Source organism: Diorhabda sublineata, chromosome 6, assembly GCF_026230105.1.
Source record: "Diorhabda sublineata isolate icDioSubl1.1 chromosome 6, icDioSubl1.1, whole genome shotgun sequence".
NCBI classification, from domain to species: Eukaryota; Metazoa; Arthropoda; class Insecta; order Coleoptera; family Chrysomelidae; genus Diorhabda; species Diorhabda sublineata.
Window position 1 is genome coordinate 32,804,063 of NC_079479.1, and position 25,994 is coordinate 32,830,056.

Consider the following 25,994-nt stretch of genomic DNA (forward strand, 5'->3'; position numbering starts at 1 on the left):
GTAAGGACCATTTTTAATACCAGGATAACTTTTAGAGTGGACAACTCACAAATCAAAAAACTTTCCATAGAATGAATTTAATTGGTAGATTTCGTAGTAATTCGAAGTAATTCTAAACTCACAAGATAAAATAAGTTCTTGCCTCAACACATGAATGTATGAGATGTAATAGTACTTTATGTTCACACCTCGTACACCCGAACTTATATTTGAACCTTTTTATTATATTCTGTGATTAAGTTCACTCTGGGGATGCAAAACTTTACTAAATAGCGGATTTTGATTATTAGAAAGTAAAACAAGATATCAATTTAAATTATTATGTTCGCCATAAAGACACATTCTGAAGAAAATTATCATAAATTGTAATTATCTATTGAGCATTGCCCTAAAAGCAGGGCCGGATTAAGCTAGGGGCTTGGGGGGGCTATAGGCCCGGGCCCCAGGTCTAACAGGGCCCCATCATTTGGAAATAATTCTGTATTTTTTGATGTGTTGATACCACAAATCTAACGTATTGATATTATTTTGTGAATTTTTCCGGGTTTTCGAATTCCTTAAGGGGGCCCCGTCATTATTTTAGCCCCGGGCCTTATAAATCTTAATCTGGCCTTGCCTAAAAGAAGTTACCGTTGGAATGGAGATTGATGTACCTTTTTCATTTCACAATAATATAATTTCAACAAATTCGTTTCAAATTGGTGTATAGAAATAGTCAACACAATCCCTCGATATATCGTTATTAGATTTCTTCTCGTGGATTGAAAATATTATAAATATAAAACTAAATCTCTAGACTTACAATTTGTTATTAGATCCACGTGATTTATAAATATTCACACGGCATTGTTTCATTTGTAAATAATACCTTAAGTATTGACATAAACAATCAAATAGAGGTCAATGACGCGAAGATAAATCTATTTCAATATTTGCTGAAAGTGTTAATGAAACAGTATACAAAAGGATGTATTTAGAAAGTTTTGTTACTGATTCAACATACATATCTCTTCTAGCTACACTGAAAACTCAAATTTAGCGAGCCGCAAATTTATTTTTGGAATTTCGATGTTATTCAAGTCATAGTTGGATTGCGAGCACTTGACATTTCTCGCTTTTTGGCTATTATACAATTTGCATGTTTTTCCATATTATGCAATTCTTGCTATTACATCTTTGCAGCTACTATTCAAAACTAACCCATTCACAATATTTTATGATCATTATTTCAAAATTAAAACTATATATATACCTAACAGTAGTAAAAATTGCTGTTTGATTTGTCATAGTTAATCTGACCAACATGGTTATTGATAATAGATTTCTACATGGAGCTGCAGTTTCTATGCTATAAAGTGCAAGGATCATTAAGCTGAGCTCATTTGTTCAGATTTTTGGATACATTGTTCTAAGTCAAGCGGACTTCAGAGCCATTTTTTCTTACTTGTTGATCATTTTTATCTCTTATTAGCTGCTGGTTTTGCTTATATGCCAAGGATCGATTTGCTATATTTAGCTTGTGCTTTGTTTATTGAAAGTATAGTTGTTATGACTAAAAAAAAAGAACGGTACATATTGAAGCCTTTAAAAATCTAGAATCTTCCAGAATAAACTATCCCTTGCCAACAAGAAGTCTTCCATTTAGATCGATATGTTATTGATGTTAGCTTGAAAAATGAGAGGCTTAAGTGGTGTTGGCTCAAGTATTAATGCAAACGGCGTAGCTACCGCCATCTATTAACAATGTTTGGGAAATCCAACCCCCCTTGTTCTATACAAGAATTTTATACAGCTAATTTATTTTCTAAATTTGTTAATCTTAGGATAGAGACAGTTTAAAATTTGATCTACATATAAGTAATACAGTTGAACATCGTAAATACGGACTTCTAAAACGCGGAATATCTAAAATCCGTTCGTATCGTATCTCTGACGTAGTTTGTAAATAGTTGACGCATGCGCAGTGCTCGGAGATCCGAGAGTGTGATTATTCTATGGTTCGTTGCTTGTTGTGCACGTGAGGTTACAGTTAGTTTAAAATTTGCTTTTTTTGTGACTAGATAATCGTCATTTCGTTAAGAAAAATACTAATTCGAGATGTAAGAAAACAAAACAAATCAGTCTTACAATTGCATAAATCTCTATTTGTATTATGACGTAATGCGATATGATTTCTCGTTAGCACGATAGATGGCGCCACCATAAATTCATTCGATTGTTCGTATGAACTAAAATACGGAACAATCTATAATCCGGAACCAATCCTTTCCCAGCGATTCCGGATTTACAATGTTGTACTCTATCTAAAATATTTTTATAAGAAATAATATCGAAATACTATGAGATACAAGATATTATTTATAGGTAAGTTTTGAGTTCATGTTTGAATGCCTTCATTTTCAACAGGTAGAAATCTTAATGAAAGGAATCTTGCAAATAATTGTAGTAATTATTTCTTCGCATATATTTATAATCTGATATATTATGAAAAACTTGAAACACCAGTTTACTAACTCTAATATATTTCGAGCGAGAGATTTTTTTCAATATTTCAATAAATTAAAATTTCTATCAAACGTTAATTTAAATATTTCGAATTTTGAATTAGATGAAATTGATGTTTTTTGAAAGATATTACAAAATTTATCACACTGAAATTGTTAACTAATTGATTCCCAATCGATGAATACGTAAGTATTCGAAGGATAGGAATATATTAGAATTAGTACACTTTGGTTGCTTAATTTTGCTCATTCGCACTAACTCACTGTTAGTTTCAAACTATAGATACTATCAGTAAACAGGTATGTTTAGAATAAGGATTTTACAAAGTTAGGTATCGTTCAATCTCAAGCTGATCTGAACCGAAGGAATTATTACACTCATAGAACAGTCTGATACAGTCTAAGTCATGCTTTTAAACTTTTATAGCGCAGATATAACCGTTGAAAATTTTCAATCGGAAAATACGTATAATCAAGAAAATTTAGAAAGTAAAAAAATTTTTGGGTTGTCATTGAAAAATTCTGTGGGCAAATAGTTGACTTCCAAATCACTATTTTCCAAATACACACAGTATAAGATCGTTCAATTGGTGTTTCAATTTCTTGAATTTTATCACTCGCTCAATCGCTTTACCCTGTATAGATATTTAGTACTTTATGATATAATACTCCAGATCTCCGTTCATTTCTCTTTCCCGCTATCGCTTTCATTACTTTAATCTCAGTTTTGATCTAGACATCTACTTTTATATTTTTATTTAAAATAATTGTATTAATTTAAGGCCGATTCATAAGCTTGACTTTCCGTTTGCCGTTGCCGTTCGCTGGTGACGTTTGCCAGTTGACGTTCTTAACAAATTCTACACCCTATTCATAAACTTGACGTTGCTCCCGTTAACCTAAAAATTTTGTTATTTTTTGACGTGTATATTGCTTTCTGTTTTTCTTTGTAATCCGGTATTTATGGACGATATTATGGAAAACCAAATGACATCCACAGATAAACAAACAGACAGAGAAATAACCTCCAACATCACGCTCTAACGTCATAAACGTCATATGTCAAAAGCACGTGACAAAAGCAAACAGATGTGATTGGCTCTTTTCTACTGCTACGACAGTTGCTACGAAGGACCGACGGGAAAAGATAAAATTCCTTTATGTTGAAAATCTCCAACGACAGACCGATCTATGAATGATCTTAAACATTTCAATGTTTTTAATTATGTAACAGCAAATGTTAATGGCAACGGCAATCGGAAAGTCCAATTCATGAATCGGCCTTGATTATTTCTTCTATTGGTCTAATGCAATGTTTTCCAACCTTTTTTGTACCAAGCCACTCCCAAGTCCTTCTAAAACTGTCCCCCTATTAAGAAACTTGAAGTAAAAGTTTTAGGAAGAAATTGTTAACGAAACACAGTAAGTAAATTATCAAAACATATAATGAAAAACTAAAATTCAAATTCGAAATTATTTTACTGACGATTTTTTCTATAAACATTTAATATTTTAAATTTAGTGAGATCTTTGCGATTGATGCTGCGCAGGGATTTTATGCTGGATTCCAATTTGGTTTACTTCAGTCTCAAGTCTCCTCGTTCTGTTATATCCAGACGATTTGTTTTTTTACCATTAAATTCTTGATACTGCATATTGATATATAATATTGGCTGCAACGGACCTCAGATTCTTCACGAGTCGCCTCTACTTTCCTTCTTCTTCAATTGAAGCTCTTTAATCCGCTCGCGTTGTTTAGCGAGATTTTTGAGCATCCGGGGATCCACTCAGAGTCCACCGTCAACCACAGGGTTGAAAAAACCCATTTGATCCCGTCAAACTAATTTAGAATATTTATTGACCGCAATTATTTCAAAATTTGCTTTTTTTATTCCAATTTTGATATCTAGCATTGCATCTAAGAGATTCAAATTGGTGTCGAGTCCATTTTCGAATTGCCCCCCTGTGTGGCGTGAGACCAACGTTGGGAAACACGGGTCTTTTCTTTTTTTTCATTTCTTGTCTAGCTTGTTCATCTCTTTTATGTTATTATTGACTTCTATTCCTTTTAAAACTTATTTAGTATCGATTTTTTTTATTTATAGTGTTTGTTTATCTTTGATGTTGTATGTAGATAATTCTTCTGATATCTTGTTGAGGGATACATAAATAGTAGTACCGACCTTGTTTAAAACTACTTTTTTTTATTTATAAGTCCTATTGTTATAATAATCTAACCATTGTTAACAAATAATACGCATGAAATTAGAAAAAAAAACTTTACGATCAATTGTGATTTGAAAATGGTATGTTTATTAAATATATTTATAGTTTCATTAAATGATATAATAACGTTTTCGAAAATTATTATAATCTATGACGCACATCAAACGTTATACATTTTGTTAATTAATCAATTAAAAATGATTAATTAATTCCAATTGGGTGGGATTAAATAATATGAGACAATTAAAGTTAATAGTTCTTTATTAAGTAACTTTTATAAACAACGCAAAAGTTCTTATAAACAAAACATGGAAAATATCTTAAAAATAAACTTAACTATATCAGTTCCTTAAATGAAAATGATCATTCGTTATTGAAAATATCGTGTTTTATGGCAATATTATTGCTATTAGATTATTGATAATATTCCAATATAAATATTTAGCTCAGTTAAAGCGTTGAAATGTATTGCTTGGAGAGCATGGACATAACCTCAATTACTAAGTTCTGAACGAATTTTTGCCGAAAAGAAAATTCTAATGTAAAATATTGTTTGAGATTTCTCCTATGCTTCATAATTGTGCAAAAACGCAATTTCTTGGGTAATTATTTCTCTTAATCCCCACAGCTCCGATGACACATAGATTCAAAGGTTAGAAAATTGAAATTTTGATATCTTGCAAACAAACAATGTGAAAATATTGTTGAGGTCGGGGCGGAGAAAATTTTAGGTTAGGTTAGGTTAGGTTTTACGTATTCAGAAAGAATAAATGCATTTTCTAACGAAAAGTTGACAATAATTAAGAAAAAGTAATAATTAAATATGCTTTTTTATTATGTCTAAACCTTACTATTCTATAATTAATTCATATTCGTGAAAATATTGTTAGGGGCAGTGGCGGGGAAGGGTGTGTTAAAAATTTGAAACCAGCGTTCAAATTTGGTGTAATTTTTTAACACTGGTGACATTAAGTATCGTTTCTTCGCCCAAATTTTCAAGGTAATCTGAGCTGTGAGGGTTAAACGATACAATTACCATTTTTTGTTATAATCGAAGTTATATTATACAGCAAGTAATTTTTCTTGTTGTAATGCCATTTCAACCTAATATCTATTTTCTTTTAAAACTCTTGGTTTATACAGAAATCCTTTTTTAACAACTATTCCACCTTTTGAACTTAAATTATTTTATTGAGCTTATTGTTTCAAGGTATTGAGTAGGTTTGGATTCAATTTAAAAAAACGACATTACTTTCTGGTTCCACTTTGTACAATCTGTAAAAAATATTCTATACATAACGTATTTTTTGAGTACATAACCTCAAATCTGGAAAAATCAAATCATTCTTTTCACAGTTTTAGTCTATTAAGAACATATACTTCTATATGGACAGTTTCTATAAGTGGAAGATGTTCCGACTAATGAAGACAGAATGATAACGCTTTCTCTATCCTCCGAGGTTTCAGCTCCGGTTCTGCGCATTCTCAAGCATGCGCAGCATGAACGAGATATCAGGAAGTGTGACAAGGGGATAGGAGTGGGACTAAATTTCGTGTCGTTACATTTCAATATCTAGTATAATATAAATTTTGAAACACGAACTTTCAACTATTACATTACATTACATCTTTAATTGTTTCATTTAATGTTTTCATTGAATAATTTCCTCATGTAATTTGCAAAATAGGTGACACGTCAAACTAGTGAGGGATGGAGTCTCGCCAATGTGACGGGCTGTGATAAATACGAGGGAGGTGCAAAAAATCATGAAATTCGTGGGACATACCTTCACGTTTAAACTGTCCATATGGAAGTATCACATATATGATCGATATGGAGCGAAGTTAATTACGCTTGATGATAGGTTATTATTATATTATTAAAACATAACCTTATCCTGAATGCGAATAAACGAATAACGGAAATGTATTTACCAACTAAACCATTCAAAATTTTCAATCTGTATCGAGAAATAACATTTACTTTCTTTTAATATATTTATTTGTCTATTATGATTCGGTTGAAAAAAATGAAAAGGAAGAAAAAGTTTTTGGACGCATGATATACCTGGGTCCTTCACAAAATACGATGATTTTAACAGCCGTTTTAATACAAATATTCACAATATATCACGTGTTGGTCATATTGTCATTATTCATAAAAATTACTACGAAGATAATGACAGTCGATGATATTAAAATCTAACAATAAAAATAAAATGTCGCATGACGAAAAGTAAAATAACATAACATGCATGCAATAACAACAGTAGTAATATAATAATTATTATAAATACAGTTTCAGATATGCACAACTATTGTATTATTGAAAATATTCACGATATATACCGTGTGAAACAAAATACTTTCATAGGTATTTTATAGTGTGGATCAAACATTAGAAAAAGGCCAAATCAACTCTAGTAAAATCAAATGTAAACAGATTGTACTACGAGCAAATTTCATTTAGTAAACTTTTATTTTTCTAACTGAATACAAATATCGTCTGGGACTGAAATTATGGTCAAGTACAATATAAAAATAACACACATCGCTTGACTACAATTTTAGTCCCAGACGATGAATACATAAGTATTCGGAAGCTCGGAAATATATTAGAGTTAGTACACTTTGATGTTAAATTTTGCCACAATCCCACTACGAAAACTTAAGAAACAAATATTCAATAAGGAGAAGTGTTTAATCAAGCTGCTGCGTATAGTAATTGAGGAATCTTATCCAATTTTCAAAATGAGCTGATGTCCATTTAAATCGTAGTCACATTGGGGTAACAAAATGCTTTTAGCGGTATTTATGTCCAGATTTATTAACTATGTGGTTTTTCGACCTGATTATTTTCAGTTTTATTGTGGATTGTTAAAGAGTGAGAAATTTCTTTCCGAAAACGTGGCTTTATATGCTGCGCCACAGTAATATATTGTGGTAATCGTCCATATTTGTGAGATGTTTTGGCTTGTGGCTAATTATTACTCAAAAATATTATCAACAATTACGTTTTTTGAATGAGTATAGTCCACAATTTTTCCTAAGATGTAACTATATCACGTTTTATTAATATAATGACATGCTGAGAAAAATATTTTTAGTATTCTTTAGGTTTGTTCCAGAAGACTGTATATATATCAAAGGGGTCCACGAAGTTTTAAATTTATGGACCAATTTATCTCAATATTTATGCCAAGGGAGATTAGGAAAAATTTGTTAGTTAACAATTGAATAACTTTTTGAAAGATGGTGATAAAACTTTTTTTCAACGGGGCTCGATTGTTTCAAGTGTTAAGAAGATACTAGAATTTTTCAAATTTTTAAAATGATATGAAAAAATTATTTTATCTGATGAATCTTTTCAGCATCAATTTAAAATAAGTAATGGAAATAGAGATCCGGGATTAGGGACTTTTTATCGGAAATTTCCTTCTCTACAACGAGATTTTTTCAAAAAAGTTAATAACATAAAACATTTTTTTTCATCTTATTTTGTTAATAACAATTGCAATGTTTACCTGTACCAAAATATATTTCTAGAGGTGTTTCCGAATCCAAGGAGATATCACTCATACTTTTGGAACCTTATCACTAGATAGACATGTACCGGATTTCGAAATATCCCAGCGTACTGCTGGAACAAACTTTTCATTAATTAGGTACAACTATTTCTACTATGGAAGATCAATTTGGTATATTGAGATGAGGAAGAATTGTGTTTATATTAGTCATGTGATGAAAGCAAGGATTATTCTGCAAAAAAAAACAAATTTCAGCTCGTTGCTCGATGAATAAAATGTGAAATAAACTGAATGTACGTTACTAAAATATTAATATTTTGAATAAAATATACAATATAAACCATTTTTTTCATTTGCTACCAGTTTTTGATGACTTTAATAGTCACAATTCAAATTACTAGTTCGTCAAAAAAAATCAAGAGATTATGAGAGTTTCTTTTTGATTTATGACAAATGTACAAAATTCTTCGAATTTGTACATTATTTGTAAAAAGATTTCCTGATAATCATGAAATCGTAAAAAGAACAATAGAAAATGTTGTTTGAAAGCTTAAATTCTGAACCGTTGATCCCATTGTTTATAAAAACTATTTAGATACCTTTGTCGGGCGGTTAATTTTTATGGCAAATAGACAAACTTGAGACAATTTCTTACATTAACGTGAGTAGTTAGATCAAAATTACATTCAAAAATGACATATAGAACTGAATTTTCTTAGAAATATTAAGGGTAATGCAACATTACCACGCGTTATTTATGTAACGCATCCTTGATAGATAATACCAGACGTATTAATGCAGCTACATTTATCAAATAGACTATCATTTATTCAATCTGTTTCATCAAATCACGATGTATCGATATACTTTTAAACAACACGTGTAAATAATAAAATTATTAGATTAAAATCTGATTGGGAAAAGATTTTTTTTGGGTAATTATACACTTTCACGGTCACCTGGTTTTTTGGCTCTAGAAAATCGATGGATTTTAATGATCTTGGTCTCAAAATGTTCCATTTTACGGCGGATTTATAAAAAAAATTAGTAGAAATAGCTGGAATGAAAATTTCTCATAGTTTTACTGTTTTAAATCGTAAAAAAAACGGTTTTGCAAAATAATCCTTTACAAAAAATTATGGTAATTATACACTTTCGCGGTCACCTGGTTTTTTGGTTAGGTTAGGTTAGGTTAGTTTAGGTTAGGTTAGGTTAGGTTAGGTTAGGTTAGGTTAGGTTAGGTTGGCTGTAGAAAATCGAAAAATGGATGGATTTTAATGATCTTGGTCTCAAAATGTTCCATTTTACGGCGGATTTATAAAAAAAATACGAAAATAAAAAAAAATAAATATTTTTTACAGTTTCATGACTTTAAATGACTTTCTACATATAATCCTTCGTAACTATTTCTGACATCGTGGAATCAAGTTCGTATATTTTTTTCGCAATTTACATAAAAAAATGAATATTTTGAAATAAAAGTTTTTCTACTATTTAAGGTTTAAAACTATTAAAAACCGCAAATTCAGCCACTACCCCCGTGTTTTTCATAAATTCGTCGTAAAATGGAACATTTTGAGACCAAAATTATAAAATTTATCTATTTTTCGATTTTTAATGGTTCAAAAACTATAAACATTGAAGAATATAGTACGAAACTATTCACGAAAATTGATTGTTTTTCATCGATTTCATTTTAAGCTATAAAAACTGAAAAAATCATTCTTTTTGGATTTTTTTAAATTGTTAATTAATTTATGTAGAATACAAAAAAATATAAGAACTTTATCTGATAATGAGATAATTTTTTGTAAAGGATTATTTTGCAAAACCGTATTTTTACGATTTAAAACAGTAAAACTATGAGAAATTTTCATTCCAGCTATTTCTACTAATTTTTTTTATAAATCCGCCGTAAAATGGAACATTTTGAGACCAAGATCATTAAAATCCATCCATTTTTCGATTTTCTAGAACCTAAAAACCAGGTGACCGTGAAAGTGTATAATTATCTTTTTACGTAATCGTCCTACCAAAAGACTTCAGTTGTTGAATTTGAGTCCATTGGTTCAGTAATCAATCATCAATACCTGGACGAAAGGGAAGATCTGTCCTAAACATCATGGCAGTCGGTAATAATGACTTTTACCTGGATCCTTGGAAAATTCAACTGACTAAACAGCAGAATGCAAGACATAGTCTAATACGTATGATATAGCGTATAACTCTAATCCATTTCGCCACTCGGTACATAATATTCATTTATTCCTATTTATAACCCTCAATCATGATTTTTGAGTTGGCGGAAGAATCCCCCAAAAAAGTAACAATTATAATATTAGCGAATGAAAACGTAACAAAATAGAAATGGAATTTTATTTACATAATAACGTATTTTTCATTTTTATTGTGCTTTGACGTTTGTACAGATATTTTCATTTTAATTTGAATTAACATTCAAATCAAATTGAAGCGCGATAGTTAAGTCCTTGTTACATAAAAGGAACATAACCTTACAATCTACATTCGTCGTTTATTAGTTACTAGAAAACAACTAATTGAATTCAATATGGTGGTCAGAGGACAAATCAAGCGTTGTCTGTATCGTAAGAATGGGTGATAAATTCACATTTGTAAATTAGCTAACTGGCGCAGTCAGTAGGATCAATTCGCAGACACTATGAGTTGCATTTTTTCTACAATTATCACCACCTATTCAATTTAGTCTCGTTCTCTTAATACTACATTTAATTTTTTTGTACTTTGTTTTTTTGCATCGATACTGTAGGCGTTTCACATACTTTTAAATAAAAAGAGATTTCTATTCATTTTCGTTATCATAATCTTTGTTTGTCTTCTGATCACCATTTAACATGGTCATGGTATAGAGTTCGCTGCTTGAAAATATTTTGGAACTATAAATTTAAAAATAATATCATGAATAATAAGTATGATTGTCATAAAATTAATTGTACTTGTAATTATTGTAATCTAATTCGAAAAGCAAATTACCAGACTATAGGCAATTGCTATCCAAGGAATGTACATATCAAAGTAGCAACACTATAATATACAGAGTGATTACTTTTGAATTTATTGTTATTATGTTCAGGCATTAAAAAAATTATATGGCGAGAACTGACATTTGATAAAACGCTAGAAAAGTAGTGTGCGGATGTCAGTTATTCGAAATTCGACCAACATTAAAAGTTAAATCAAAAATATAGGTTTCCAACATTGTATTTGAATAACGCTACATACAGAGAAGTTAACGGAAAAATGGAAACGTTTGGAAACTATAATTTTTATCAAAGAATGTACTGAATCTAAAAGCTAATAGCTAATACTAATCATCTGGATAGATAGGATGAAAAATCATATTATAAAAGAACCAGGATTTCATGTGGTAGAACGTAAGAGAGATTTGGAGAGAATATATCAAAAGAATCCCAGAAAACAGATGGGCAAAATTGACTAAAAAACAGAAACTATACATAGAGAAATCATTGAGTAGATTATCAAAAAGATCGTATGAGAACTGGAGCTCAGCGTGTAAAGAAGAGCTCAGGAGAAGGTTAAATCTACGAAAGCGCATAATTCCATCTTCCAATACAGATCTTATCTTGTGAGTAGACAACTTCTTGGAAATGCCAATACAACTCCAGCAATACCGATTATGTTGATGTAGAAAGAAATACCAGCGTCTAAACAACTGAAAACCTGATATGTATTTCGTACTATTGAACACCTTTCCAAAAATAGCATTTTAGTCTAACGTCCTTTTTCTGGAAACCCAAAAGGAAACTGCACTATCCCGGTCAGTGCTACTAATAGTCTAACAAAATCTTCTTTACCTCCTACGCTATATGGAAAACTCACATCGTTATTAGTTTCCCCAGGTCCTGGTGAGATCGTTTAGCAGTCGAAAGGCCGGCGATAGAGAAGAATACTGCTGCAGCTGTATTCGCCATTCTAAATAATCTAATAATATAGAAATTATACGTATCCGTGGGAAATAATCTTATTTAAAAGAAATCCTACATTGAAATTTTATAACCTAATAAAAAAACCAAACTACAAGGAACACTTTTTTCTCTATCGTTCATTATTCCTTTTTTTTCCGTAAATTATTTTGATAATTTCATTGAAAATCAGTTCTAACCACAAAACTTCTTTTATGAAAGTTTGCCTTTAGTTAAAAAATTTTCAACACACAGCTAATTGTGAGTTTGACTGTTAATAAATGATATCCCATGTTTAAATATATAATAACACAACAAAACATTCGGAAAACTCGCTAAAATAAGAGCAAAAAGCATTGAGAATATCACTTATTCATCGGAACAAATTATTCCGAATAAACGTTTCTAAAAAATATTGATAATCAAATCCAAATTCATTGATATCTTAAAAAATAGGAATGTATATGTATTGGTCGACGAAACTTTGAACCCACCAAAATCAAACTTAGATTAATCAGATTCATCACAGTCAAATCAGTATAAAAGTTCTTGTATTCCATAAGGCACTATCGGAATGGAAATAATTGGATGTCTATCTAATAATGGTAATGTTGCTTCTGGTAAACGAAATAAGAGAAAAAAACACATGTGAGTAAAATTTAGTTGGTAAACCTCATTCTAAAAACAGTGATTTTCAACTACTGCAAGTCAAAACTTTTAGCAAAACCACGAATTTAAACTTTTTTATCGAAACTTATTGAAGTTGATATCTGATAAAGCAGCAAAGCTTCAATTGCAGTAGATCCTCCACCGGGCTCTTTCTTAATGATCATATGATATAAATACTCATTAGATTTTCTCTTATTTCGTTTGTAATAGGTGTAAAAACATTCCATAGCATTCATGATATCGAAACTGGATTGTGAAAAACAAACAATGCAGAATGTTGTAAAATGTCAATATGTTTTGGATAACGATAATTCAATCAAATTTGCTGTTTTTGTTTTTGTGGTTTGGACATATAAATCCAAATTAAGTGCCCAGTTTTGGTATTATTATCAGAAACTATTATCTATAGTATGATTCATAGGATTAAGAAGGTTTCTTTTTTGCAGAATTATTCCATCCACAGTACAAATACAGATACACCAGATTTTAGTATAGACATGGGTATTAACTATTATTAATTAAATATTCTGTGATTTGATATTTAGCTGCTCAAACTGATACAAGTTTGATTCTGGTAAATTTTTGAGAAACGTTTAATACGAAATCATTAACAATTATTATATGGATTGATGGTTAATATCTACATTGAGCTATTTATTCCCGGCATTCCATTATTTTCGTAGTATAGCGAAACTATACTGTGCTTTTTACAAAAAGCCCACCACCACCTAAATCCAGAAAGACCTGTGAATATAAATTCTGGATCTCTAATGCGCCGCAAACGTTGTACAAAATCTAAAACATTCTTCAAGGACTTCTTAGTTCTTCTGTTGTAAGGCGAAACTGAAACATCGCAACAAAATTCTAGTACCGCCATTTCTTCGTGATGAGTAAGACCTGCTTCTTCGAGGACTGCCATTCTCTTGGACTTACCTAAAATGTTGTCGTAAAGTGTACCTTTAGGGATACCGTACCTTGACGAAGCTTGAGTAAAACGCATTTTTTGAGTAACCACAGCGTCTATGGCTTCTTTTAGTTGATCTTGAGTCCATGTTGGTGTTTTTAACTTTAGCAAAGTCGGATAATCTGATTAACAAAAATAAAACGTGCTACATTAAAAACTAAATTTGTGTTTTCGTCTGATGTTACAGTAACTACTATTACATCATTATGACATACTTTTGAAGTTAAATAATAACAAAAATAGTTGTTTCAATAATTACGATAACATCAGGTTTCGAAAATCAAAAACAGTTAGGAAGAAACTATAACACGAAAAATTAATAAAAAAAAATTAAAAATGCGTGTAAATTAAATCAAAAAATTATAAAAACTATATGAATAATTCACAAATATCACAAACATTAATTAAAATGTAGTAAAAGCTTGAGTTTTGTAAAGAATCTACTAGAGACGCTGTTAAACTTAATAGTTTGAAGATAAATTGATATTAGCTTTAATTATATTCAAAAAGAACCAAATTTCGAAGCAAACCGTCTTATTGCATATATTAAACAATTTACAAAGCCTTTCCTGAACCATTAATGGACCCATACCATTCTGGACTACTCCAACTGAAATTACAAGCCTTGAATACTACGAAGACTACGATATTAAATGACCAGAATATAATATTTTGAAGAATAATAGCAACGGAAGAAGTAAAGAAAAAGTTACCCATGTCGGAATCAGAATAGCCACATCGGGCTTCGTGAAGATGCAGTCCATCAACTCACGAATGCTCATGAAAAAGTTTCACAGTTTCTATTTGCTTTTTAAGTTTTACGCTCTTTTTGTGTTTCCCTCTGTTTGTTTAAATATTCCATTTTTTTCTATAATCTAGTTCAATGTCTTCTAAACTATCTTATATATTGATAGGCGTTGGCTAGTGCCATATTAAACCATAAAATTTTGTTTAGAAACAAAAAGAGAATCAGCTTTAGAAATAGAGAGAAAATACGGAAAAATTCCTACTAATTTTAATATTGTTTTGTGCAAATTGTATGAATAAAGTCCCTATCCCACATTTTGTTTCGAAAACTATTAAAAAAACAAAATGTAAACGAAACACTTCGGACTCAGTGACGACACGAACATAACCTATAATCACGAAACACTTCGGACTTAGTGACGACACGAACATAACCTATAATCACGAAACACTTCTTAGTTGATGTGACTTAATTTCTGTTCTGTGTTAAAAATGTAGTTCGTGTGTTTTTGCTCATTCTTGTGAGTTTTTCAGAAGAATTTCTGGGCCATTCCTCGTCTTTAACTGACTTATTTCCACTTTTTAATTGCTTATATCACTTGTAAACAATCTTATATATTTCAGATTTGACAGATTCCATAATTTCGTAACATTGACACTTTCTTTGAACTTGAAACAAAGCTAGTGACAAACCAGAGAGAATTATTCTTAACACAGGATGTGAAACTGCACGTCCCGTACTTGTATTTTCTTCTCCATTTGAAACATTCTTCATAATTGTTCAGTATTGTTAGATCTTTCGACGATTATTAGCGTCATTGTGTACTTTACAATCGCTTCATTAGATGGTAGATGAAATATTTACAGTGTTTGTTAACTAACAAAAATGTTAACAATTATTTTATAGACATTGGGTGATTAGTAAATGTTGGGCAAACCGTTCTTTTCATTTCGAAATTTACTATTTAACTATATTGTGTATTGTTTTGTTTATATTTTAATATCGAAAAATTAGTTTCATGCAACTAAGAAAAATATTTTTTTGCCAATTTGTAATGGATTGTAGACTTACCTATTTTATATTCAGTACGAAACTCAAGCTTTCACCAACGTAAACATGTCTTATATATTTTTAAAACGTAAGCTTTTCTCATGCTTCAACAATTGGGCAATAAACCACTTACTGATGTGTAATAATTTGAAGAAGATGCGATTTTTCAGCCATTTCGACACCGTAGACTTCGTACTACGAACGACAATGCATATAAACATATTTGGAAATGTATCAGTATAATAGTTTCCAAAAAGAATTTTCAACAATAAGTTGGAGATAATATTTATAATATAAAAGTAAGTAATTAAGAAACAATATTAATTTCAAATTTACTTGTTAACATTCTTGTCTGTTCTTACGAAATGCACTCAATCAAACTAAGTTTTAATCGAGATAAAACATAATGGCGAAAAAAACTATTTCATTCAAATTAAACATACCATTAAACGAAATATTTTATTAAAAATAATACTGTATAGTTCCGAACCCTTCCGGAATGGATTTTATCTGTTCAATATTCTAAATATCAGTAATTCAAACAAGAGATTCAAATAAAGAGCCTGTGATCGCATGGTGTTAAATCTGGTGATGAGTGAGGCACATTTTTGAGGTCTCTTTTCGTACCAGGACTGTGACAATCACGAAGATATATTTGGTAGTTTTTTCAAGTTGAAACAAAACTTTTAGGAACTGTTTCACTGTTAAGACTATATCACTAAAGCGATTATAGTAGCAAACTGACAACGTGGAATGCATCAAACTTGTCTTAACACATAAAACTATGTTTACATGCTTGGCAAGCCTCGATAAATATTCACAAAACATGTAAGCGGCGTGTTTAGCTTGGCTTACATAAACTTGTGGACAATCCAGGCTACTTTTGTCTTACATTTCAAAGGAAGCTTGTGGTAAGAGCTTACGACGTATTTTCATGTCGTGTCGCTTACGAGTTATGGTCTATTCTCGAGTCATATCAAAGTGAACCACAAAGATAAAAAGAAAGTAGCCGACGCTTGGTCTCGACTTGGTCAAGCTTATAAAACGTCAGTTAAAGAGCTACAGCTAACAAAGAAATATTAATGACAACGTTTAGTAAACATTTTCGCTTTGTTTTTGTATCAAAAAATGTCAAGCCAGATGCGTTTATGAAGTTTTGGAGATTTTGTTTGTTAGCCAAGCTTGGGCACACGTGTAAACGTATCTAAGGCAATCATTAACCGTATCTCTGGTAGACCTTGTTGCTGATTAACGATTATCCGTCTTCGGTTGGATGTTGAATTGAGTTATTAAAAACTCTGATGTAAATTACGATAATTTTCTACATCTTATACTTTAAAATTGATGTTTTGTTTTTCTATTTTAGTTCACTCTGCGTACATTTTAAACCTTCACTCATACTATGCAGTATTTTATGTTTTCAACAATCAAGAGTTACGTCATATACCTAAAATATAGTAGTATAGTTTGTTGAAAATATCACAGAGTTATTTATTGCAGAAACTCTGGCATCTCGAGGAAAACAGCAGAATAAAAACTATTAACAACGAGGCAACATCCATAAAGCGAACGAGAAAAGTTATCTAATAACTAATTTCTCAATTTCTTTTCGCAATAACTATACAGATTCGAGGAAAAATTAATTCTTATTTCAAAAATACTAACAAACTATAAAGTGTTGATCGATGTATAACTATTAGATGTGATTTTTGGTGACGAGAAACTATTTTAAGGGAGGAAAATATATGTTCTCAGTGATTCCCCGTTTATTTTTAAATAAAATAACAATCTACGAATTGTATAATATAATAAAACAGTTTTCCTTAAACCTGGAAATTGGTAATACAAGACATAAGTCTCAATTTCAAGTTTAATAAAGAAATTGTAGCGTTGCACTAATTTAAATTTGGCGCGTCTAACTTGAGTGTTTATCTATGAATTGGGGATACCCCGATATTGGTTTGAGTTTCATTTAGACTATATTATAAAACAATACAAATCATTTTCTTTTACTACTTAGACTGAGTATTCGAATCGAATATTTGATTGTAATATATGTGTTGACGCCAGGTCTAGTAGACTAAGTTTAGAGATACAGCCTTTATTACAACTGTATTTTATCTTGGCTTAAAAACAATGCTTAAAACATTCAGAATACATTTTTAATTACTATGAGTAATTTTAATCAACAATCTATTGGAAGGAATGTACTTAAAAGTTAACAGCTATTGTTCGACGGATGGTACTTTTAGGAAAGGTTATGGAAAACGTGATTTGTGGAGACCTCTATCTTCTAGACCGGGGACTTATCGAATGACGGTATACGTGAGCACAAAGAATAAAACTCAATTAAATAAATAACAATACAAAAGGTATATAAATTATTTAACAGGAAAATGCGCCGGGCTTCATTTCGAATGCATGACTAAATGTTGGAATATTTATAAATCATTGGGAAACAAAATCAACCTTAACTTATCAATTATTCAAAGTAATATAAATTATTTACAAGTGTATCTGTTTTAAGGTGAAAAATCGTATTTAGTAGCGAGCAATATAATGTGGTTGTATAATTCAATTATACCAGGAAAAAGATATTTTTATATTTGAAAATCAAGGGCGAATTTAGAGAATTTGATCAATATCATATGCACCACCGGTCATAAATTTTTATCCACCCTATAATTTGCGCGGTACACATCAAACAAAAACAATACATACAAGAACATTTATAGATTTCGAAAAATAATCGGCGTCTATTCGGTTCTCAAGATATTCTCAAGATATGAAGCTGAAGTAGGGCACTGCTTTCTGACTTCCCTGTCCAATTTGTCCCACAACAACTCAAACGGGTTGAGGTTGAGCGACAGTGACGGCAAAATCATTATTTTCGGTACATTCTTCCTTTCCAATACTCTTTGCATAGCTTCGAGGAACGCTTAGGATCGCTGTCTTACTAGATGATAAATTTTCTGGCAATCAGACCCTATATAGTCTTCTTTATTCAAAATCCCTCAATTATTACCAAGTCTCCAATCGCTTTTCCCCAAAACATCTCTAAACCTTCACCGAGCCTTTGCGTATTTTAGAGTCGGGATTACCATGGATCTAATATCTCTCATCTTAGACCCTATGACATAAACATCTCTCCCACTCTTCATGCGTCAACTTTTCGTGTTCTGTACGCTAATGCAACCTTTTAATTTTATTTTGACGTGTTAAAAGAGGTCTCTTCCGAAAAGATCAGCTTCTTTCAATATCTTTTTCACTGTAGAAGTACTCAAAGGCAGATTGTTAGATTCATTGATCTGAGCTGCTACCTCTGGGCCCGTGAGTCCTCGGTCACGTTTACTGATCGATAAAATGCGTTTATCTTTAGCAGTTGTACTTTTTCGAAGCCTAGCTGAACGTTTTCTATCTTCAAAGCTCCTGGTATTTTTTATGTTGTAGTCTACAGTACGTCGAAGTTACTTTGGCCTAGACAATGAAGATTAATGCAAGAGTTTCAACCGATAATTTCTTGGTTTTACCCCTTATAACTAACTCGATAATTTTTGTCATAATTGACATATAAAAGACACTTTTCTATAGAGAAAAATAGTTTTTAAAAAAAATTTCAAATACTTAATTTTTCAAACCAAAATTATTTAAGAAAATCTCTGGAAAATTCGGCCGAAAAGTGTCACTGATTAGGTTAGATTGAGTTAGGTTTCATTTTGTGACTTCGGTGTTATTTAAACTTGTTGAATTTGTATATTTTTGAAAATATAAGTTTATATATACCTAGCTACCGGTGGTATACTTTTTTATACAATCTTTCTCACTCAATTGGAATATATTCATAATATCTAATACAGTTTTTTTGTTTTTAAATATCAACTTGAAAATCTGGCCGAATTCTTACTAACAAATATTGGATCCCAAATTTTTCTGGCCGAATTTACTACACGAAAAGGTTCTTTCTTGAAATGTTTTGAAATGTATTTACCTATATTGTCATTTTACTGAATGAAGGATTTTTATTTTTGATCATTTTTTATAAAAAATACATTTAAACTTTCGACATTACTAAATGATGTATTTTTCTAAAAATTTGATTAAAACTGTAGTAACCACCTACATAGATTTCTAAATTGACCTCCCGCCGATCAATTAATACTAGAAAATAACGTGTTTATAACAATAGAGATCGATGAGGTCTAGAATGGAGATAATCGAATAAAAATGGGTGCCTGATGCGATGCTGGTACTTTATATTAATTATATTTATTATAATAACACTAATTCAATTAACTATTGAAAAAATATCATTAGTACCCACTCCCTATCGGTATATAATAATTTTTTTTGATCATCTCAAGAATGATTAATGTTTTTCATTCCAATGATAACAATACAATTGAATGCAATTTGATGAATTCTTATTAGTACTTTTGTACTATTTTTCGACTTTTTCGTCCCTTCATACTCTTTTAAATGTTGCTTGAGATAATTTTCCTAATTTCCCATTTCATAATCTCGTTTTTTTGGTTGATCCTTACCTTCCAACTTTTAGTCATCCTCTGTTACATCTCAACACTATTATATTGGTTTCTATTGGCTACGAGGGTTGTTTGAAACATTTATTTATCTATATAGTTTTCTCAAAAAAATCGAACAAATCTCCCTTTTAAATTAGGAAATTACGAAAAATTTTCTCCAAAAGGAGAGAGAGAGGAAGAAAGTTGATTGTTGTTTAAATGATGACATTATTTATGCGAGGAAAGGGATATTGGTCCTTATAGAAAAGATTCCTCTGCAGAGCTGGACTTGAGGTGGATTATGTTAAGAAGAAATAAATAGATAGAAACGCACGATAAACAAACGGATCTTCGGAAAATGCAGCTAGTTTGGCAGCGGGTACAGCTACAGCTGTATTTTCACCATTTGACTGGTGAACCGATTTGGTGGGATTTGTCTACTTAATGGAGAATTGTCGACGAATGCGAGGTAGATTTTGGGAAGGTCTTCATAATAGGCTTATAGCTCATTTAGACGGCTCGGAATGGGAGTGATGTCAATATTAATATTAACAGTATTACTGGAGCTGATCTGGCACTTGGTTGATCTGAGGTTTTTCCACTCTGCCCAGAGTACCGTTCAGATCGGTATTCTAATTGAGAATATGAATGAATGTCACGTCCAAATAAACGGCTTTCTTGTGCATCTCAACACGCTCTGGGTATTGGGATGCTTGAGGACGATAGCATGGGTTTTTTGAGAATTCACCCTCCATTTCTTGCACCAATACGACAAATGACTCAAAGATTTTGGGATCGGATTATTGAGGTAATTTTCTCCTGAAAATTGTCAGAGACACGGGAAAAACTTTGGTGTTATCTCTGGGATCACAAATTAACTTGAAAAGAGAGTTTTTAACAACTAGACTAGTTTGTTTTTGGAAAAAACTGTCTCGACCGACAAAGGACGATTAGTTCTCGTCAAAAAAAGTCTCTAACTACAAATGACGGATTGGGTTTTGATAAAAGGCAATCCCTAATGACAAATTACAGTGATTTGTAGTAGAAATCAGTCTCCTAAGACATATATTAGTTTGTTTTTGTATATCAAAGGTTTTTTACAGAATAAAATGGTTAATAAATTGTATTAAATGTATATGAAGTATTAATATATTTATAAAAATTAAGAAGAATACTAATTAATACTTATTTTTTTATCTATGACGTATAATTTAAGCTCTTTGTACTCATCGTAAATATAATTATATATTATTATTTATAATAATGTCGTTGTAATCAGGCTTCATGAAAGGAAATATTATAAGTTGCCGTTATTTATTTAGTTAACTCGTTTATTAATTATATCAGTATAGCAGCTAAAGAAACAATTTCAAAACACAGTTACAGTTTTTAACTATAAGAAGAAGATATTCATAGTGAAGAACAAAGAATTGAAAATTTTTACAGCTAAATTTCTAAACAATATGAACAAGCGCCTAGTATATAAAGTTGATCTGTACACTTAAGGGTTCAAATATGTCATATTTTAAATTAAAATTCAATTCCTCAACTTTATATTTAATCAATCACTTTGGCAACGAAAAATTGTACTTGATTATAAATAGTTCTAGATGATGTAACATAAAAGTTCCAATAAATCCTCATCATTATTGTATACTTGGGGTTTCGAATGTGTCATATTGTAAATAAAAATTGTACAACTAAGATGGCAATAAATAGATAAATTTTAAAAAATTGCTCAGTTTTGCAAACCTTTGGATAATGTAAACAGATAATAAGGCGAACGAAACAAAGACTAAACTCTTGTGAATTAAAGAATATGGAGCTTTGAATGATTCAGATGCATCTAAATATTTTTAATCATAATTGAAGCGATAAACAGAATTATTTTCGCAAATAGAGCAAAATGAAATTGTTCTATCCACACAAATAATGATTCCGAAAACAAAAACATGTCTAAAATCAATCTCAGAAGACTGCTAGGAACGGAAAACTTTCGAACGCATTATTTGAAGTAAAGGAAATTGTTTTTCTTGTAGTACGATTCCGAAACGAACCTCCAGAGTCAACAATGGCTATTAGGTAGATACTAAAGCTCGCTTAGGCAAATCGATAGTGAAAAAGATACTTATCTGCCTATCTGGCAGCCGCAGAGTGGTTTATAAGGAGTTCGTTCTAGATAGACTAGATTAATTTAAAAAAGGGTTAACAGATTGCGCTCAGACACCCCTTACAATTGGTTGCTGCATCACGGCAATGCGACCCGTCATTGCGCGTGGTTTGTAACGCAGATTTCAACTTTCAGAAATATTCCGATGCCCACTCGTTTACCCTATACGCCAGATCTATCGTACCCAAGATAAAAAACGTGGCAATAAAAATGATTGAGCGCTGAGACATCGGAGATTCCATTCAAAGATTGTCGTTGTCGTTGTCGTTTTTGTTTTTTCTCGGCTATCTTATCAATACTTCAAGCATGTTTAAATCGTGAGAATAAGGTTGTTAGTTTTGGATTGAATAATATGAATTATAAAGTTATTATCATCGATTAAAACACTCGTCCTTATTTCGAATCTTGATTGTAATAATAATTGATAAAATCAATTTGTTCTAAAATGAATTTTGTAATTAAGCTCCCGCACTACGTTTCAAACTATTGCCATATGATAAAAATTTAATATTTACTTATTAAATATGAAAACAAAACGAGTCTCATCCTATATTTACTCTAACAAATTACGTGGTTCATATAGGCATGCAATATTTTGTATTCAAATAATTTTTATTTGCTCAGTTTGCTTAATCCATGTTATTAAATTAATTAATATCATCGCGTTCTTTGTTGTATGGAAAGAACTGAAGCTATTTCTTTCAAAACTGAGTTATTTCTATATAACATTCAGAAATTATTATAATTGTAATGTGAAATAGAAAATTTTAACAATTACGTATCCTCTTCCACATATTTTTTCTATGCTTTTTTTCTCCATGGCAAGTTCTTCCATACTTACGAAATCTAAATATATTTTTGGTCATTTTGACTGAATTCTGCGTCTATTTTCCTATTTCATGCATTTAATTTGATTTATTTACATTTTTTGATTCTTCGTCCTATAACGTTTTGCGCACAATTTATGTATTTAGTATCCTGCCGTTTCCATCCTTTCTTCATCAGAATTAATTTTATTCTCTTCTTCTTTTATCTGCATTTCATTATTTGGATTGTGCTTATACCTTTTACTAATACTTTTCCTTGGAAAATTCCTTCTCGGATCTATGTCTGTTATAAACCATTGTTTTTCTTCGTGGATGTTCTTACTGAGTAGATGTACGAAGAATTGAATCAATATTACAGTACTGAAGACACTGTTTACACCACCACTACACCAACACTCACAATTACACTGTCTGACGCGCGTTTCGATAACCAAGTTATCGTCTTCAGTGTTATTGCGAGTGTTGGTGTAGTGGTTGTGTAAACAGTGGGTTCAGTATGAATATCACCAACGTTTTCAGAAATTTCAATTAAATTCCAATGAGGGCGGGATCAGTCAATAATAAGACGCGAAACGACCAAATTTATGCGGCCAAAGACGATAACTACCTACCTACCAAGGTCATGTTTCCTTTTCAATTATTGTAAGCACTTGTGAACTGATTTTCTTTGTTAAAATTTTATTCCAATGAAGTGTTATTCCTTTATCCAGCTTTTTACAAAAACGAAAACTCTACACAACTAATAAATCCACTACATGAAAGTTGTCTATTCGGATCAAAAGTTCTCTGGATATTCAAACATTCCGTGTATGGATGAAATTACATTATTCCTACTATTCCCCATCTTTTTTTCCTTACATACCTATCAATTTTATCATTTCCGTTGTTGTTTCATCCTCCCTCAACCTTCTATTTTTTTCTATTACATTTCAACTTTCTTTTTGGTTGTTTCTTCTGTTTCTTTATATGCTAATTCAATTCATTAAAGTATTTCCTATCAATGTTTTCATCTGTTGTGTTTATTTTCTCATATTCTTTTATGTTGTTTCAGACGGTTTTATCAGTCAGTTTATTCTCTTTATTCTTTCAACTAAAAGGAGATTCATCTGCCATATTTTACAATTTTTTTGAATTCTATTTAAATGTGGCACAAACTGTAGGATTAAACAAAGCCTTTCGTACTTTTTTGGTAACATCTTAATAAACTTTAATTAATTTTTATATACCTAAATTCCACAACAAGTATAATATATTATTCAAGTGTTTCGGTTTAAATCCTGAAAATTTAGGATTAGTATATTCTTTGCAACATCTTGACACTTATTAATAAATGTATCACCTTGTAGGTATATTATATTGATATAGTTTCACGGAAAACTTTATTTAAACATCATAGTATTGGTGAATTATCGAACCAAACTTAACGAGTACCTGACAAATCACAACTGTATTATCAGTTGCAATGAAACTTACCGGCGATAGACGATGTGGAAGCACCAAGCCAAGCATGCGAGGATTCCAATAACTTTGCCTGAAATAGAAAATTCAATATTAAAAAATTTATAAAAAATAACTAAATAGTGACATAATTATTTCTTCAGAAGTATTTGTATCCATCAATAACATTATTTCTTTACATGGCCTCCCAAATCAAATTATTTGTAAACAATTTTGTGGTTATTTAAAACGAATTAAAGGAAGAAAATGACCCAACTTAATTTCCTTTCAGCTCCATACACTTTCTCCAGCGAAGAATCGTCAAGCTCCTCAAAATAGTCATTAACTTCCGACATCACCACTTCATTGCTAGAAAATCTTCGACTACCGAACCATTTTTTTCAAGTCTGGGAACAGAAAATAATCCGAGGGGGATAAATCTGGCAAATAGAATGCATGAGGTAGCAATTCAAACTTTAAATATTTAATTTTGGCCATCGCAATAAAGGGATGGGTGAGCTGGTGCTTTATCTTTATGAAACAACACTTTCTTCTTTTATCCATGGTTATGTAACGGCAAAAATTCGATATTATTTCTGTGAAACATTGCCAAACACTCGATGGAAACGTCTTCATCCAGCTTGAACGCAGCACCCATCTTACCCACAACTTTCTCATGTCTTCGCAGGTCGTACAGTCTCGTTTGAAATCTGCTACTCAATATTTTACTGCGCACTGATACCAGCATAATAAGTAGACCTTTCACTATCAAAAGAAAAAAAATGGAGCTAATTAAGTCTAGAGAAATCTTTTTCTCTTAATGCAAGCAGAAGAAGTTATTGCTACTCAGCAGAAACCAATAATTCTGTATCTGTTACTGATTCTCCAAGTAAGTATGTTACGATATTAAAAGTATTAGTTTTCTATTGTATAAATGTGAATTGAAAATACACAACACGATACTAAATTCTGGCATGAATCAGTAAATTAATCTGTTGATCACAACAAAATAAAATTACTGCTGCAGTGCTAGCTAAAGTATATTAAATGTTGTCAATCGGACCAAATAGGGTGTTTACTATTTAGTGTCGTCACTCGCAGCTGATTGGCGCATCATCTGTTTTTGATCACGTGTTGAATTTAATGAATTTCTATTATTAAAATAGTCATGTTTCTAAGAAATAATGAAAAAAAGCCGTGAGCAGCAGAGCTCCATAACGAAAGTCGAATTTTTCGTCGAATGACGAATTTAACTAATACACAAACAAATCTTTCCATAAAATGAATTTCTTGGAAATGATATCAATTCTCAATCTTATTTCTTTATATGGAAAATTTGCTATTCCTCAATAACTTTTCATTTCACAAGTTAACTCTCTCTCTCTCGAAT

At 31.0% G+C, this 25,994-nt stretch overlaps 1 protein-coding gene across 3 annotated transcripts in view; it reads right to left on the reverse strand.

Moving 5' to 3' along the window:
• The window catches only part of LOC130445244 (protein bric-a-brac 1-like), a 375,153-nt gene that overhangs the window by 12,448 nt on the left and 336,711 nt on the right, over positions 1-25,994 (reverse strand). For all 3 annotated transcript variants that reach the window (XM_056780800.1, XM_056780799.1, XM_056780798.1), the window contains one exon: positions 24,641-24,698. In XM_056780800.1, the coding sequence (XP_056636778.1) occupies positions 24,641-24,698 (58 nt within the window). The remainder of the gene's footprint in view (positions 1-24,640; positions 24,699-25,994) is intronic.